This window comes from Gavia stellata, chromosome 3 (assembly GCF_030936135.1).
Source record: "Gavia stellata isolate bGavSte3 chromosome 3, bGavSte3.hap2, whole genome shotgun sequence".
NCBI classification, from domain to species: domain Eukaryota; kingdom Metazoa; phylum Chordata; class Aves; order Gaviiformes; family Gaviidae; genus Gavia; species Gavia stellata.
In genome coordinates this window covers 72734879-72754137 of record NC_082596.1, presented here as the reverse complement: position 1 = coordinate 72754137, position 19259 = coordinate 72734879, and the positions used below count along the sequence as shown (strand labels likewise).

At 39.6% G+C, this 19259-nt stretch overlaps 1 protein-coding gene across 2 annotated transcripts in view; it reads right to left on the bottom strand.

Annotated features, from left to right (window-relative positions):
- EPB41L4B (erythrocyte membrane protein band 4.1 like 4B) overlaps positions 1 to 19259 on the bottom strand; it is a 185055-nt gene that overhangs the window by 123663 nt on the left and 42133 nt on the right. For both annotated transcript variants that reach the window (XM_059836006.1, XM_059836007.1), the window contains exon 2: positions 6264 to 6368. In XM_059836006.1, the coding sequence (XP_059691989.1) occupies positions 6264 to 6368 (105 nt within the window). The remainder of the gene's footprint in view (positions 1 to 6263; positions 6369 to 19259) is intronic.

Here is a 19259-nt window from a genome sequence, read left to right as displayed (position 1 = left end):
CCACTTCATCTTCACTGGACGCACTCTGCAGACCCTTGAGTGCTTTTGTGAAGCCATGCAAGTGCATGCATCTTTTTCCAATGACGAAGTGTAGTATCAGCTCATCTTTGCCGTAGCATAAGTATGTTCAGTCACTGCTTTTTGTGGACTCCAATTTTATGATCCCCAACCATAAAAGTAGTTCTTTGGCCAACTATAACTACTGTACAGAGCAGAGCAAAAGCTAGTCTAAGTCTTTTAAGTGAAATGTGTCTCCATGTGCACTGGAATTTTCCTGAGTGCAAGCTCTGCAAGTGGAACTGTGACACTTCAAGCCACACTTCACAAGTCCAGGCTTTGGTAAGACTCTGAGAGCAACACATCCCTATGTACTTACTGGCCTTCAGAGAAGGTTTGACCCCTACAGCACTCTCAACAGTGACCATGAATTAAACCACAGTTTTGGCTACCAGGGAGTAGTAAATAAAATTTTATTTGCAAAAAAGCCTAGTGTCTTAATTTTATCATTTATTTTAACTTAATTAGGGCTAAGAGATGAACACAAGCAACTGGAGGCTAGTTTTTTCCAGAAAGGACTCACTTAAGACTACAGCATAAAGGTGTCAGTAGTATCACTTAAGACTTCAGTTCATCACTAACAGAAATACACCTGTGTTGTGTTAAGCTGAAATTGGTCATAAGGACACTTAGAGACAAACTGCTAGGACAGCATATACTGAACGCAAAAGTAAAAAGCTCTCAGCGACACCAGAGACAGCAGGATTACACCCCTTGGCTCCTACTAGGGAACATCCTTCAAGACCATTATCCTACCTCAATTCATATACATGTGATAACCTACTTCAGCCCAAGGAATATATTGCTTCGCAGACCTGAGGTGACAGAAGCAGAACTTATAATTGAATGTGAACATAGATGAACACTACCACACAAATCAATAGTGCATACAAGATTACTCCCTTTCTCTTCTCAGCAGTGAAACTTCATATCCCAGGGCGGGGGGAGGGAAGAGATATTCAGGTAGGGGAAACAGTCTCACTGATTAATTTCACAGTTTATTCATGGGAAAATGGGATGTTTCTACCAGAATCAGAAAAGGAAATCTTTTGCATTATCAAAATATTTACCAGTCTCCCTTCCTCTCAACATTCAGTGTATTGAACAATAAGGCTTGCCCCTATTTTGTTCTGACTAACGAGCACTTGTTGTTACAGTATTAAGCAGTACATAAGGAAAAAGACTCCCAGACATCACACTATAAGGCTAATTGACTGGTTTGAGTTGCTCATTTTTCCACATCCCTCACACCCTTAAGAAGTCACAGCAGTAATACCAAAAGCAAGCAGTTGAAAAAACTCTTGATTTGAATGGCAATGAGCCCTTAAAAGAAAACTCAGATGCAGGAGAGGCAGTCATGAAGCACCAAGTCCCTCCAAGGCCCTGACCCAATACCTGCTGAAACACTCAGGAATCTAGTTCATAACGTGTAAAGAAAACAAAGGCGTTCAGGTATTATCCTTTGTTGTCCAGCTTGTTTCACCCCTGACCCTCACACTGCATTGTTGAAAACCTATGTCGTGAAGCATACACGATCCTGACCCTCCCAAAAAAACCTGGCCGCAAGGCCACCTCCCACACAGGTGAGGATCTCAGTGTCTGGATCAGTGGGTCCTGACACATTGCTGCTGGCTAGGCCCAGTCTGGACAACACAGTTCTTGCCCCTTTTTTTCCCTTCTATTTTTGTACTTGGAACACTGCTTTCACAAAAGCCTCTTTTAGTTTCTACACACTTTTCTCCATCTCCTATGTCTACTGTCTTCTCACCTCTCACAACAAATGAATCAAAACACAATTTAGGAACTGGTCAATATTAAGAAGTTCTGATGAAAACGCAGCTTGTGAGGACAATTCACTGCAGGTCGGTCCTGGCTCTCATCTCCCCAGGGAACCCTGGTCCCCATTGTAGCCATGGGGACCTGCAGAAGGTCCTGCTGTCCTTGCACAACAGCCTTGCTGTACACACTCTGTAAATCCAGTGCTTCCCAATGTGCCAGATACATTTGGTGCATGCATACATCCTCAAAATGGCTCAGCTGGCTGCATAGCACAATACATCTTCCCAGCTGGGAAAGGCTCTTCCATATAGACCTTCTTTAAGCCAAGGGGCCTTTGTGACATTAGAGATTGGACATAAAGGATCACTGAACAAGTTGCATGTAAGGAAAGTGGTATTTTAATTCTTTTGCTTCCATGCATTCCCAACTAAAGTTTCACACCTCAAGGACTATAGCAGCTCATTTGCAAAAAGAAAAAAAGAATTTTAAAGATGTATCTTAAATCTTCTTCTCCTTCAATTACTCTATAACTGTTCTTGTGATCAGAGAAAAAATGGTGAGGGAAACAGAAGCAAATTCCAAGCTAATCAACATGGGCAATCCTTCTGTTCTGAATTCCCATAAAACAGGAGGGGCTGGGAGGGTATCCATGTTTTGCTATCACAGGACAGACAACTGGAACAAAGAATCCAACTGTAGAAATGGAGATATCTATATCCTGAGAGAATCCTGTAATATGTTGCTGCTTATAAGGAGCTGTAAACCACAGAAGCCCTTTTTCTTTTGATGATCTGGAATAAGAGGCAAAGAAAGGACAAGCCTGGAGAGAAGATGAATAAACATTAAGCTACCAGCAGCCTAAAATAAATGTAAAGTACCCAAACCAACCATAGAATATGTTGCACATGACCAGTTTCTGCAAAGATCAACAAAATACTTCCTCATGGCAATTCAACTTCGATAGTATGGTCTCACAAGATTTTATTATTGCTATTTCCAACCTCGACTAAAGCTTTCAAGGCTTCCTGCTTTGCTAGAACACACACACCACAGTAAAAGTAATTAAAAACCCAAGAAGCTTTACATTTCCTCTAAACCATTGCAGAGACCTCCTACATAAAAGTGACACTCTTCAACCGCCCCAAGCACTACTTTCCTATTGAAGTCCTCTAACAGTTAGTTCAACAAGAACTTATTTCTTTGATTCTCATTTCCTTCCTTCACTCCTCCTTTTCCTCTCTATCTTTCTCTCTTCCCTCCCTTCCTCAAATGGGGTGAACAGAAAAGCAGAGCAGGGTTTTTATTACAAAACGATGGAAATATTTGAAGGGCCTTAGAATGTTCCCAGACTCACTAGAGCTGTTCTAGAGCAGTAGTCTCCAACCTTTTTTGGTGATGCAAAAAGTAAAGACGTTTTTGAGCATGCACCTCCAATATATGCTTATTTATTTGTAAATTACATACATGTCCCACTATACTACTATATTATGCACATTATAAAACACACACAAAAATAGAAATTAAAAAAGGATAAGAATGGTGAAAGAACCACCACTACAACAGCTGCAGAGCACGAAGTCTCACGAGTTTTTTTTACCCAATCTGGTAGAGAAACAGAGTTGGTCCAAAGCTATTATAATGCAACTACAGTAAGATGCAGTTTTATTCCTCACTGTAACCTATAAATTGTGATTAGTCAAGGTGCTGAACATCAGCAGGCATCTGTGCCACTTTTAAAACCTCACTAATGAATAAAGGTTCTCCACTGGATCAAGTTCTTCCACACACTAACAATACTTAACAACCTCTCTCCCCACAAGTATTTCTACTGCTGGAGTTAAAACCAGGTAACTTAAAATACAACAGTACACAAAGCTTTGCTTTAGAATAAACTACTAGATGACTGTCTACATCCTTCTATTCATGGATACCTTCAAAGAGCACAAGATACAAACTGATGCAGAGGTCACTGAATAGGATTTACAGTATTTTCTGCCTTACTGCTGACATCTTGCCTTTTACAACTTCTATGTTTTTTGGTTGTGTTGAAAAATTATTTTTTGGGGGGTAATCAGCTGTTCAAACAAAGTTTTTTTTATCTTTCAAAGTAGATATGCTTTAATCATGTTTTTCTTTTCTAATTCACAGCTATCATCACTGCTTGTCCCAACTCTTTGGCAAAGTTACAGGACTGCAAGAAACACTGCACTCAAAAGCTGCTGGCCTTTGAGTGCACAGAAGCAATCTCCACTATTCAAAGACTATTCTGTGCTCTCTTATTTATAATGGTGGCTTAAAGATGTTTAGCCCTTAACAATACATAATAAAGACAAAGGATTAGAGTCTCAAGGATTTTACACAACTTTAATCTCCCAGTCCCGCAATTGCAACTGTGTGGCTGGGCTGGCCCGAAGCAGAAGCACATGGAGGCTATGCATTAATTGCTATGCAAATGAAATGAGTGGGTCACAAGTTCAAAACAGACCAAGGAAGGCTGTTAACACATGGAAACGTTTTGCACAGGGTGCTGGGGAAGATAAAAGCTTGTGCCTTGAAGTTCTCTAAGCTCTACTCTCTGCCCAGCTTGAGCCAGACAAATAAAACCCCAACAAATGAGAGCTTTCAGCCTTGCACTCCAGTGAAGGTGAAGAACTCTGCCCTCAACACTCCTCTTAATCCAGGAAACCATAACCCTACTACCAAAGCCCTGCAACCAGTGTTGGCTTTTTTAGGCCCCCCAGAAGCTGTTCATAGCCCTTATCCCTCTTGTAACTGTAGATGCTATGATTTACATGCACCCCCCCCGCCCGCTCCACTGATACAGAATCACAGAATCATTAAGGTTGGAAAAGACCTGTAAGATCATCAAGTAAAGAAACATCATACAAACAAAGCTAAAACACTTCCATATATAGGCACATTTTGCCCTGAACACCAGGGATAGATACCTACAGCAAACACACTTGGCTCACATCTCTGCTTCATCTTTATTACCATTCAAAAGAGCCCTTCAGTTTTGCAAATATGCAAGAAAATGATCATTCTCTGCTTCCTCTGCCAGGTGCTTCTGCTTCTGATCCGTGCTATTTCTTGCTAAGAAAGGATGTTTCGCTCTCCCTTTCTGCTTCCCTTATTTCAAAACATTACAGAACTCCTTGCTATGTAACTATTCCTAGCTATTAAGTTCCCTATTAGGTGATTTGACAATCAGTGACAATAGCATGTGTTTTTCCTATTATGAGTAAGCTCTGCTCTATTAGCTGTGTCCTTACGATCAGGTCCATCATAAAAGGACACAATTCATGTAATACAAATTTTATCAGGAACACACACTAAACTTCCTAAAAACCCCAAAACCATTATGGACACATTTCATTCAAACATAATTTTCCAGTGATAAATGCATACCCTTAAATTAACTGGGATACTAGGACAATGTTTAAATACATAATACCGGTTTTCTCTTCCCCAAAAGCATAGATTCCCTTTCTCAATATCAAGTTGTTATAATATCTGGACAGGTTTTCTGTTTGTTGTTTGAAGTCATTGGTAAAACACAGATCACAGTGCAGCTGGTAAAACACTGATCTGACCTAATCACATGACCGATGCTTGCTGGAGAACAAAGCTGAGAATTCTGAGACGATAAAGTTAGAACCTACTTTTCACATTATGTCAATATTGCGGCTACATTTTCCCATTATTTTATTCTAATAGCACAGAATACATCTGTCTTCTATTGCTTTATGGAAAAAACATTTACATACTGAACAGATAACCTAAAAGCAAACACTTATTTTCCAAGTCTGTATATTCTTTATCCACAACCCAGGTTGCTGTCATACCCATATCTCAGCACATAAGGAAAACAGACAAAGGAAAAGATTAAATGTATAGCAATACAGTTTAAGCACAAGGTTGCAGTCTTTTAACTCTATCTTATTAATATATCTATCTACCTGCATCTGTAAATACGTTCCTTTTTTTTTTTCTTTTACCTGTAGATGCTGGCGGTCATCAGATAGGGGAGAGAAGGAAGATTTTTCTCTATTGCAAATGAAACTAAATCTACAGAGCAACATGATCTGTGCATGGAGCAGCAAGGATAGGCGTTACAAGAAACCCCTGCTTGCAAGAGATTTAACCCATTTTTAATACCATGAGCCTACTAAACATAAAGCACATTTTTCTTTACCCACTGTTATTGCTTTTTCACTTATGTGCGATCAAGTCATGTGCATATCATAAAATGACACGACTCATTTAGAGGATTTGGTTTTATGTGCAAGAACCAAACATAATACCAATTGTTTCAGCATTATATCCCCTGATGCCTACATCTCTCCATGAAACAGTACTGGTAATACATTTATAATAGGCAACACAAACCACTGCAGAAAATAAAAAATAACTCAAGTTATACTTACTGTAACCTGGGAAGCATCCATGAATTGTAGGCCAAAGTAATCAGTTTCCACAAGGTCCAAATGGTATACAATCTGATCGAACAACTCCTGTCCCTTTGCATTTTTCTGTAACAGAAAAGAAAATTGGGGTTTTTTTGTAGGTGGGTGTGGGTTGGTTTGTTTGGGTGGGTTTCTTTTTAAGTTCAAATGGGGGAGAGGAGATGCACAATGGAAAATACTATCTAAATAGTAATTCTATTTAAAGAATTGCATTGACATTTCTTTTTATTTTCTTCAAGAATGATATAGTGACATGTTGCTCCTGTCTGCAGCTATTCCAAAGGCATCAGACTTTGCTCTCAAAGAAAACTTTCAAAGTTCGCTGTAACTGGAAAGTGTAAGAGAGAAAGAAAATGTCCTAAGTCCCAGAGCCAACCTTTTAAACCCCAGGAAGCCAAATTCTCCAGTAAAAGCTTGCTTGACACACTGCCTGAAATCTGCTGGCTGTTATCACATATCAGCTGCAGTTATACAGTGCCACACCACTATTCAAGCTGCAAAAGAAGTTCTGGACAGCTTGAATTCTTGAAGAGCACTATGAGGAAAATTAATGGGATTTGAGAATAATCTTTCAATAATGTTCCTAATTGCAATCACATTTACAGCTTTTAAATGGAGAAACAAAAAAGGCAAAAAAAAGGCACTACAAAATTATTACTTGGCATGCCATTTGAAACACATAGGCCTGGAAACAAAACTAACCCCAATCATGGGCTACAGGTACGAGTAGAAAAGTTTGCTGATCTTAAAGCTAGGCTGCACTGGCCTGTGTACTTGTTCTGAGGTTAAACCAAGAATTTAGATACCCAGTGCTTCAACTTCAAACACCAGAAGAAGCAAACCTGGAGGTTACAGGTGGGTAGGGAGAAAAGGAAATAACAAACCAATTTTTCACGCAAACCCTGTTGTGTTACCTGGGCAGGAAGTTTTCAAGTTCCTGAGAAGAAAAAAATACCCTTGGCTAAAAATACCTGAGATGATCATAAATCTCCATAAGAGACTGAAGCTACAGGAGTATTTTATACAGGAAAGTACAGATCTGGAACCACTTTTGTTCCTGCTGTGCCTCATACATCTTTGAGGATTTTTTTTTTTTTTAATTTTTATTTCTTAAAGCTCTAACATATTAGGCATTCCCACTTCATCCCAAAATGTAGCAAAATTCACTGATTTCGGCTGAAGGAGAGCTAAATAGCGTTTCAGTTCCTTTAGTTTGGCCTTCTGCACGAAAGCAGCATCAATCCTAACATGCAGAACTCCTGTCCAGGATTCCAAGCTGTCTAAAATCTGTCTTCTACAGCAAAAGAGAAGATGAAGAGTTTTATCTCTCTATAGTTTTCCAAAAAGGTTAAGCAAGCTTAGGTGTAGGTAACAAATGTTATTTAAGTTCAGTTTTTTGGGGTTTGTTTGTTTGTTGGTTTTGGGCTTTTTTTTGGTTTGTTTTTTTTTTTTTCCTTCTTCTTCTTCTTTACTAACAAAGCAGAAGCACAGAAATTGAATTTTATCAAATTTCAAGAAAAGCAATAGGAGCTCCATTAAAACAAGCATTAAATTATCATCATAAGATACAGCTTTATTATTTTTGGGGGGAGCAAGAGGTGAATAATAGACAATCAAAGTTTAACATGCTATTGAGAGCTGATGAGAATACAACAGCTTCTTAAAGCAGTACATTGCTAAGAAACATACAACAGCTTCTTAAAGCAGGACATTGCTAAGAAACCATCATCTTTAGATGTACAATAATTGCTTTAAACCAAAAAGTTCGCTAAAAAGTATCCAGAACACATTTTCTCATATGTAGTAAATTCAGCACTTGTTAAAAGAAGTCAAACTAAAGCACAACACAATTTAAACTGATTCTGCTCAAATGAGGGAGGAGAAGACCCTCCAAAGCAATAAAAAAGAAGTGGCAAGACATGAGGAATTCACAAAACTAGGAAAAACTGATTTGATGCCCTATGATCACTCTGTTCCTGGTTGCTTGCTTTATAGCATTAGCTACCAGTATGCTTATCTTTGACTGCCACACACACAATAAAAACCAGAGAGAGCACACTTGACCTTCTGTACCCAGATAGTAGTTAATGTTCAACATACATGTTACACGAAGAGTAGCGCTGCACGGCTAGACCATAAAATGTAGTATTACATCACAGCTTACAGGAGATTATAAAGTTTAACTTGTCACTAAATGAGCTTTCCTAGCTACTCATACCACTTAGACAACAAAGATGCTGCAGCCAACGAATTGCTGACAAAAAACTTTGAGATGTTGCACTAAAGGGGGAGATCAAAGTGACTTACTCATTTCCTCTACTAACAGTAAAAGATGTTCTGCTCTCCCTTCTTCTGCCTCTTCACTGCCCGACAATCTAGGGAGTCAGATTGCAGACTGGTAAATTGGTACCTGTGCATTGAGTGAAATGGGTGGTGGTACAGGCAAAATAGAAGGCGTTTTCCTCAGGAATTACATAGGCCCACATGCATAAAAGTGGTCTCTAATGGAAAAAATGTCCATATTATGGGAAACTTCTGATTTTCATGGTCTTTTCCTCTTCCCCTCCTTCTAGATAACACAGAAGCTAAAAAAATGCTTCCTGTATCAAAACCTGGTACCACATAAATACTATGAAACTGATTTCATACAAGAAAATTTTCATAGTAGATCTAATCAGTTGGAATTTAACAAACCACACTTTCTCTACAGATCCTCAACTTGTGCATATTTCTGGAAGATACATGTGAAAAAAAAAAAGGAACCTTAAACTAGGAATATTTTACAGTCCTACCTTGCTAGACAGATGGTTCAGAACTGTCAGATGTAAAAGACTTCCATAACTTCCATCTCAAAAAAGGGAGTATATGGCAACAAACAATATACGCAGATTATTATATACAGTTACTACTTTGTTGTTATGAAAGTTACTATAATTGAGAACAGTGATGTACAGAAAGCTGCAAAACCTTGTTTGTTTTTTGGAGTTTTTAGTTTGTTTGAATTTATTTTTAAAAACCCAATAATTAAACCACTGCCAGTTTCTGCTGGAGTGTTCCTTGGAACCCGGGAGAACTCGTGTGAGCACCGTGAAACCTCACAGGCAAACCCTGAGGGGGCATTTCAGATGTCCAGCTTACAAACAAAACTACAGCCGCAACCCAAGGTAAAACTGAACTAGCATGAGGCAGTCATTTGTGTTCCCTTTTGTCTCTTTGTCCTTGAAGAAACATAGAAAGACTGAATTACACTTGCAGGATGGGAAGCTCCATGATACTAAGCAACTACTGAGAGAAAGGAAAAAAAACAGAAAAGGTGTTTCTCATGTCAGTCAGCCCTGCCTTGCCTGACAGTCATGCCAGTTTTCCTCCACTCTGTATCCTGGAAGCCCTTCTCAAATAACCTCCCATCATATTTTCTTTGGGACCATGAATCATGGCATCAAGGAAAATTCTTACATTTAATGAGGACTTATTGCTGGGTCCTCCTACCACGATGCAAACTGGCATGGGTATAAAGCACCTTGTGAAGCCACAGTGACAGCTGCAGCAGCCATTTCAAGTAGGCTAAATTTTTAGCTGCCAAAAGACTTCCAGTCTCAAGGAATCTATGGAAATTCTTGTCAGCTAAAACCTGACAAAACCAAAGATTAACTTCTCTAACTAGAAACTCTTCCAGACTTGACATGTGAATAGGCAAGAAGTTTTAACATGCTTTTGGTGTGCATGAAGGAAAGGGCAAATTCATCGTCCAGGGACATTTTACACTAACTGGCTCTGTCCAAGCAGGCTGATCAGTGTTGATTTTAGCTATTCCAGAATTGTTTGAAAGGTTCTGCCAAAGGGCATGAAAAGGGGACACAGAAGCCAGAAAAGTCCCAGTTTAGTGCAGATACAGTGCAAGCATGCCATTGATCAGTCTCAGAGCACACACAGCAAACCTGGAGAGCTTCTGTGCACGCCTTCCCCAAACAAGTGCAGTAGGTAGCAACCAAGCACAGTGCTTTATATGAACCCAAGTGGAGTGGCTGAAATTATTGAGTTATACTAGAGAGTTCAGACTACATCATTACAAATGAACTATTAACAGATTTCAGAAATAGTTTAAGTTGTGCTTGGGAAACCAACCCATCAAACAGACCAGGAGTACATGAAATAGCCTACAAGTTGACAAAATAACAAAAAAAGGGAAAATCAGTTACTGTCAAGAAAAAAGTCAAAGCCAATTAACTGTAATGTGTACCAAACTGAATAGTCAGTGGTAGCAGAAATGAGTGGGTAGGGTGCATTTAGTTTCTTTTTCTAAAGAAAGCACAGGATTATGTATTTTGCAATACGTCAAATATTTTTGCAGAGTGGGCTATGATCTCACAGTCCCAGACACCAGGTTTTAGCTTCTAGTAAGTTAGTAAGGGAGTATTTCTAGCTAGCAAGCCCCTGCACTGCAGGCCTGACACTGCTCTATGGCAATGGCATCAGCATTTCCTCTCCTTGGCATTTCCTGGAACAGGGTAGCTCAGTATGTTCTGATCTGTCCTCTTACACCTGAACTGTTATTAACTCATTTTTCAAACCTACAACTAAGGCTTTATCTGCTGGCCATATTGCTTAGTAGCGAGAACTTACTTTGCCCTTTAACAATCACTGGCAATGTTGTTTCCCAGCATTTCAGACATACTACAGGCTAAACATGCATAAAGCCATCTGGGCTTCTAATTAGTCTTGACTCCTGGTGCTCGTTATCATCTGTCCTTTAACTTGCTTTCTTCTAGATAGTCAAGCCCTCAGTTTCTCAAACACATTCACCTGTACTGAAAGAAAGCAGTATTTGTGTAATTTTAAGCATAACAATGCAACTCTTTCTATAGTCCTACAAACCTGTTCATTAGGTCCCTTGGGAAGAGTGTGGGACAGACACCACCCTCTGCACCTTCTAAGCTTGGTCACTGGGGGGGTATGTGAATACAGTGAAGTCATCCTTTGGATCATGACTCTTGTAGGCATGTCAGAGTTAGTTCATAACTAAAAAGAGCTGTGTATTATACATCACAATTGCTACGATATCTAACAGCTTCAGCCAAGTACATAGTTGAGGCCATGGCTAGGCTTGAAAAAGTTGCACTGAAAACCGTACTATCCAGCCCAGCAATGCTGCTATAGTAAGTATTGTCAAAGACGGTAACATTTTTTTCAGAGATGACACTCTGAAAGAGGGCATGCTGCTCTCTGCAAACCAGCCATGACCTTGGTGCCTGTCTCACCCTCCTCCCAGGGGATCTAATGAACAGATTTGCAAGACTACGGAGAGAGTTGCATCTTTGTGCTTAAAATTATGCAAATATTGCTTTCTTTCAATATACAATAAATTCAATATTAAGACTAAAAGAAAAGCAAGTTACTTCTTAAGACATCATATTTCAAATGGGGCTAACTTGCTTAAGCTCCTTGAAGATGTGAGGTTATTTTCTTACCAGTCAACCATTGACTCAAGTTTTCAGTTCTGGCTCCAAGCTCACTTAAAAATATGTCACTGTTCAAATGACCATTAAGCCTCTTCATAGCAGTAACAGCAGCAGTGGTTCAGAGCCTGCTACTGCATGCCAACTATGCTTAAATGTAGTATGCGCCACAGAAACAAGCAGCATTCCTGAACGTGCCCAGGAGAAAATGCAACTGATGATGCATGTGAACTTTTAGCTGAAGGAGAACAAAATTCATTCTAACCCCTTTGAGAAATTAGCTAAAAACAAAAGCCAAAATCACCTTAACCTCCCCCTGCAAAAAAACCCCAAAACAATAAAAATTGCCAAATGCATACACACACCACCAAAACCCCAGCCCTTCACCAGGAGACAAAAAAAATCCCCTGAATGGTATTCATTTATTATAACCTTGAAAGCACAAACACTTTGCTCCCAGTCATTTTTGTCAATATCCCGAACTAAAATTGCTATTTCCTGAGCAAAAGAAGCTTATGAGCAAAGCAAAAAAACCCCAACCAACAAACCAAGCCACTTCCTTCAAATTACTCTCAAAGTCTATGATACAACCAGGAATCTCACAAGTCACATCCCATCAAGGGGATAGGGGGAACCTCAGATAAAGAAACAGCACATTACCATTTAAGTACATTCCCTCTGCTGGTAGACTGGCACCAACAGTGCAAGTGAGCTGGATTTCTGCAGCTAAGATGCCAGTGAGAATTTGCAGACAGATATTAAGAAAAAAAATAATCCCCAAACAGTGGGTATAGTAAGCCTCACTATTGCTGCACAGTAGCATTTTTCAAAAGCACTCAAACTCTCATCTCTCCATCAATTATTGACAAGAAGAATCAGTGTTCATTCCCTGCTAAAGAAGATGGAAATGGGGATTAATGACTGCAAAAGACAACTAGCACCTTTGTTCCTTTTCACAGGACAGCAAGGACTGAAGGTCGAAAGTCTATAGAACTAGTATAGAGAAGAAGCCTGAACAAGAACAAATAAATAGATCACCGTATTTTATATGTACCAGGCAAGGCACTACATAAACCCAAATGGCACTGGGCTTCTAGTCACATCACAATACCTTTACCATGCTAGCATGACGTTGGCCAAGTCCCTTGTATCAGCCTAAGCTTTCTACCTGCTATGTAAGGGCAGTCACTTGTGACTTAAAAAAACCCAAACAAACAAACAAAAAGAAGAATAAACCCAAGAAACACAAACCACAAATAATTAAGGGTAGGGAAAAATAACATGCTATTTTCAAGCTCTGCAACAGGAATGAAGAAAAAATTTTTAATTATTGATAAAGGACAAACTCATTGAGATGAATCAAAGATTGGAACGGCAGCACAGCGTCGTAGAGAATATACAGAAAATGTAGTAGAGAGGCAATTACCTTACATACAGAACAAACAATAAAGAGCCCAAAACCATGTCAAGTAACCTGTTGGAAACATGTCATATGTATAGCAACAGTTAAAACGTAAAACAGATTCAAGAAAGTTAGGTGAGATTTGAAGGGTGAGGATAGGGTTTCCTTTGCCTTTGCCAGTTTGAACATCCAGTCACTTCCTTCTCCACCTCTGAAACACATTCTGCCTCCTCCTCAAGCGGGCAAGCACAACAAGTAGACAAGCTTTGTCAAATGATCTGTACAATGCTAACTTTCTCTGAGAGCTGGTTTTGCACATTTTTTTCCCCAATATATGCACTTTCACTAACTGAGCTTTAAAGTACAGCCCTTCAAAAACTAATTAAAGTAACATACCTAGAGAGTCTCAGAAGTCCATTTTGCTGGTGCAAAATGGAGCATGAAACTATGATGTCTCAAGACCTACATTATCTGGAAGGGAGAATTTCACCACTTCCTCAGTTTTTTCAGGGAAGACGTTGGGCTGCCCCACGCTGGACACAGCTGGTTCCAGTCATCTCCACAATGGACCCACTGGCCACTGGTGGTGGTGGGAAGAAAGCAGGTACAAAAGTCAGGAGCGAAGGAGTGGATTTGAGCCTGAGAAAGAGCTGTCATTACCTTGACCCACAAGCTTTCTTGTTCCTGTTTTTTCTCCCTATTTTCTTCTCCCATTCTGCTGATGGGGGCACTGAATGAGGGGCTGGGTGGGAGCCTGGCTGTTGGCTAAGGCTAACCCACTGCAGTGGAGAAACTGTTATGCAGGGCAATTTTACATTTCAATCAAGCCAGTGGTCATCTGAAGGGCATGCTGTCTTTGAAGAGCCTTTAATCTCTCCAAAAACCACATGAAGGGCAAGCAGATACCACTGCGATAGGTGCCCTATAAATGCAATTACTATTGGCAACATTAATATCAGCACTGACATTTTTATTTTATTGGACTCAGATGAAGGTGAGAGTTTCTGTTTACTGTCCCCATCACCTACATGTACTACTGGCAACACAGACCTCATCCAAGAGAAAAGCACTGTCAGCACTTCTAAATGGCATTCTCGGGCAACAGATAAAAACTACCATCAGCCACAGAACAAAATAGTAAAAAAATCCTTACTTCTAGAAGTGGGTCCAGACTCCTGTTATTTCAGATACAGACAGATTACCCCATCACACTTCTACACTCAGAAGCAAAATAAAAAAACAGTTATTTGTATGGAAGGAGGATTCTTTTTCACCCCTAGACTGCCAGCTCCCTCTCCTGACCTGCTTGAAATACTACATGCATCTCAGGCTCAAGCACATAGCTGAAGAAACACAAAGTAGCTAGGATGAGAACAAAAACCTATGCTGAGGCTTCTTAACCTACGTGATTCCACTTGAGATATAATTTACAGTTCTGCATCCCCGGAGGAAGAGACAGAACTTCATAAAGCTAAGCTGTGGGTGTTGAAGTGGCAGCCACCTCTAAGAGACGATACCATCAAACACAACACATAACATCATGCTTCCCTTGCGTGACTTGCCCATTGTCCTCCTGCACAAATCATGGTGCGATATAGGTGCCATTTTGCTGTAGAGCTAGGGAAGATTCTACATGATGACTTTAAATGGCATTTGAGAAATAACACAGAACACCATCATAAGCTAAGTTCACCTAAAAGAGAACAAGGAGAAAGAGGCAAATGCTACTACAAGAGAATCCCAGGAGAGTTTAGCAAAGGCTCTCTGCTTTCTCATGCTAATGGTAGTACCAAAGTTTCAAAAGACATCTTTGCTTTCTTATACGTCTGCATTTGAATGCTCCATAAGTAGAAATGGTTTTAAATAGATGCAATTGTACAAACAGAATTTTCTATATAGACACGTCTTTCATATACATTTTGCATATATGTGTGCCTGACTCAACTCTTCCCAATTTTTTTAACTTGTTTTTAAATAGGACACGTATGACTGTCTATAAGAAAACAGTTTACCAACAAGGCTCTATTGGCAGCCTTCTTCTGGCATAGATGCAGCTAAGACCAGCGGTAATGCCCGGTCAGACATACATGCAATACAAGCCAGAAGTACTTTATATAAAGGAAGCCTGCGGGTCCCTGCTGCCCCAGCCAGCCAAGTCACAGGTTCTGTTTCCAGAGGTTCGTCAGTGCAGCTGTACAGCTGTATGCCTAGTAAAGAACTGCCTACAGGGGGAAGTTACAGCAGTATCACTACTGATTTAAGCTAATAGTGCTTTCAACCCCCCTCCCCACACAAACATTCACTTATGGGCCTCACTGTACAGCCTGGTATGGGGCCTGTCGTGCCAAAAGGAGTTTCTTGAACGCTGCATAAGGGGGCAAGGATGAGGCCGCAAAGCTGTGTTGTGGCTGCGAGGCAAAACCTAGAAGGACTGCTCTAAGAACAGACATCTTATACAATGCCTTATAGACCATTGCTTTTAGTGTATAGAACAGGACCTGTAAAAGCAAAAAGGTGCAGGTTTCTTTAGAACTATCACATCATGTGTACTGCAGGAATTTACTTTTATCCATATCTACGTCTGGATAAAACTAGAAGTTCCTTAGAACCACTCCTCTCTTACAGCATAAATATTACATACTGTTTATGCTCACATAATTAATATTCAATTGTTTCTATGTATATTTTTTAAACTTAAATGATACATACTATTTGTGGCACTTTTCATAGCAGAAAATGAATTCCACGTGCATGCTGACATTAGCATTAATTACCTATTCCCTTATCTGTCACAAAGACTTATAAAGTGCTAAACCTTCCATATAAATCATATTAATTATTGATCACCCTGAGAGTTACAGCCACTAAACGAAGTTCCAAGATGTGAAACGTAGAAGCAGTGACCACAAAGGGAGTTTAGAACCTGAGGACAAAGCTCTAAGGTGGTCCTTCTGCAGAAACTCTAGATTTAAAATGCAAAGACAAACTCTATTAGAAGTTACCTATTTATTCAGACAGCCAACAGACTTCAGCGCTCTACACTCTTTGTTCTTTCACACACTAAGCCCCAGGACCTCTCCAAAGAATCAACTCCAATTATTTGCTTTTCTCTGAAGAGAACCAGAAATCCAGGGATTCAGAAAAATCAGTAAAACCTCTTAAACTGCAGGTTTATAATCAGCAGTTTAAAAAACAGAGAATGGCCAGGGAAGTTTGCCAATAAAAATATTTTATTTAGTGGGCAGCTGGGAAGACATAATTCTTTTTAAATACAAGCATAATTAACCAAGTATATGCAAATTAAGGAAGATCACTACAAATTACATTTCTTTCTAGAAAGACAGAAGACACAATAGGAACAGGCATGTGGTTTTCATAAAAAACCCTCACTAGTACCATTTAAAAAAAGTTAGAATAAATAATAGTTTAAGCTTAGAGGAATCATCTCTCTCAGATGATGCCACTGCTCAGTGAAAAAAAACACTAATGCCAGACCTAGGTTTATTATATTGAAAAGAAGTCGAGTACTCTAATCTCCTCACTGCTGTAAAGGAATTATATGAGACAAGATAGATCTTCATCATGCTATAGAATTTAACTTCTTGCTCTGTTATAAATACTCGGATCTGAAGAAGAAATGGACACCTTACAGCACTGAAATAGGCACGGCAGCACAACGTTCTGCTTATCTTCATTCTGAAGAATGAAAAAGGTCTGATGTGTCTGGGTTTTTTTTAATTAAAGAAAAAACACATTTAAGTTAGAAGTTCTGAGTGTCAACATGAGGAGCAGAAAGACTAGGTTATAGCTAAAACTGATTTCTTGTATTTCATGCCAACCAACAGATCATCCAATCAAGTCAAGTAAGAGGCTGAGAAGATAAAAGTAGTCATTATTAACAAAACCTCTGATCCCATAGTTAGTACACAGAAAAGCACAGTATTAATCAGAATCTGGAAAAGTGACATTTTCAAAACAGACAGAAAAGATGAACCACCAACACGCACAAGTGTCAGACTTTTGCCCTGTCAGGTTCCGTGCAAGCTGCCATTTTTGCTGCCTGCTTGGAGGGAATATCATATGCCAGCACTTCCTTTGGATGCACTTTGAAAGACTGCCTTCAGAATTATTTAGACAAAGATACAGATGAAAAGGAAAATATATTATCCAAGGTACATGCTACATGTATGTACATTTCAGAGAGTATAATAGATAGACTAGCAATAGTTAGAAGGCTACCCCACGTATGGTTTGATTTGAAAATCTGTCTGCAGCAAGCTGCAGATTTAGTAATTTGCAGGAAAGTTTGAGTTTTGTTTTTCACTTTGAGGTTTGGCTGCCCCATCTGTCTCCATGCCATTAAATGGATTCTGGCCATTTAAAGGTCAAGGGAATCCAAAAGACTATAGTGGAAATTAAACCCAACCACCATAAAGGAGTAAAAAAAAAAACATCATCTTTTCAGCTTGCTTGTTTTACCTGTGTATTAACACCACCTTAATAGGAGCTTATGCTCTTGATTCAGACCACCACACAAACACAGGAAAACTTCACTACTGCCACAGTGATTGCCAGAGATTCAGCAGGACTTAAGCTGGCAATGCTTCCAGTTTACTGTGACGGCTTAATGAGGCATTCCTTGTGTCTGGCTCTTTCCACCTGGGCATTTTACCTCAACAGAAGTTTTGCTATGCTTGACAACTTTTGCAAAACCCTTTTTCTCGGAGTCTAGATCTCAAGACAGATCACATCAAACACTCTGAATTGGCCAGTCACACATGGCTGAACTGCTATCATCTCAGTTGTTTAAAATGGTAACTTAGTCTTTTAGTCAAACTTTTAATTTTTTTTTTAAATTCAGGGAAACAAATGGCAAGAAATGCACCAGTTCCTTACTCCCAGTATGAATATATCTGTCCATGCTAGCACAGTCAAGTTCATATCCAAAAGCCACTGTAACATGAAGCCACTTCACAGCATAGCTTGTAGTTGGAGGGATAATGAACTAGTTAAAAATGAAATCACTCTGTGGTGGCCCCAGCAAAGGCTGTACCAGCAGTTCTTTGCAGTTGCAAGACAGCCTCCATGCAGATATTAACAAAAACCTTTGTTTATAAAGCAGACAAACAAAATCAGTAAGGGGCTTGCTGTCTCAGAAGAATTTTATTTCACAATGAAAGTGAACAGAGGTGCAGAGAATTCCCACAAGCTCACAATACTTCAACTGAATATTGAATTAAACTTAAACCACCAGCATTAATAGCAAGCATTCTGACCATTTCAGAAGTGACTAAGTCACTGGAGGATCAGATTTTCCTGTCCTAATTCCCTATTCTATTGCTAATAGAAGCAATGTTTCACGCTTCCAGACTTGCAGACTTGGACAGAGTCAAGAGCAAACTCTGGTTCTTCTGTTGGAGCAAAGTTATGCAAGCCAAACTCTGACCGTAGTGACGATTTTGCTGCCTAATGGCTTTTAAATGACACCAACAACTCAGCTGACTTCAAAGTCATACACATGTAGCCAGCAGAGGCTCTAACTGCAACCGAATACAACACTGTACCAATGACGCAGGAAAGACAAGTGTCAACTCACTTGTTCAGCTGCGTTGATTCAGAAGACGACAGCATGTGATGAAGTTTATTCAGGCTGAGCAACAAAGCACATACAGCCAGAGAGTCTGTAGATTAAGAGACGCAGTTTTTTATCTCACTGTATAGAAAATACCATATGTTGGGGTAAAAAAAGCAATTCAGATGAAGAGAGTGATAAGTTGAATGCTCAATCACTCACTCATCATGCACACTGAAGATTTTAAATTATACCCTCTTCTTAAATCTTGTATGAAAGACCAGCAAAAGCTGTTTATCTCAACTGTTGGGCTTTCAATGTGGTTTCCCACAAAATCCTTGCATCCAAGCTGGGACATTACAGTCTAGATGGGTGGATTACTGTGGGTGAAAAATGGCTGGATCACTGGACTACCTGGAAACCGGTTATAAGTGGAATTCCTCAGGGATCCGTCCAGGAACCTATCTTCTTAAACACCATCTACCACATGGAGGAAGAGAAGGAACAATCTTCATTGACTTCTCTGA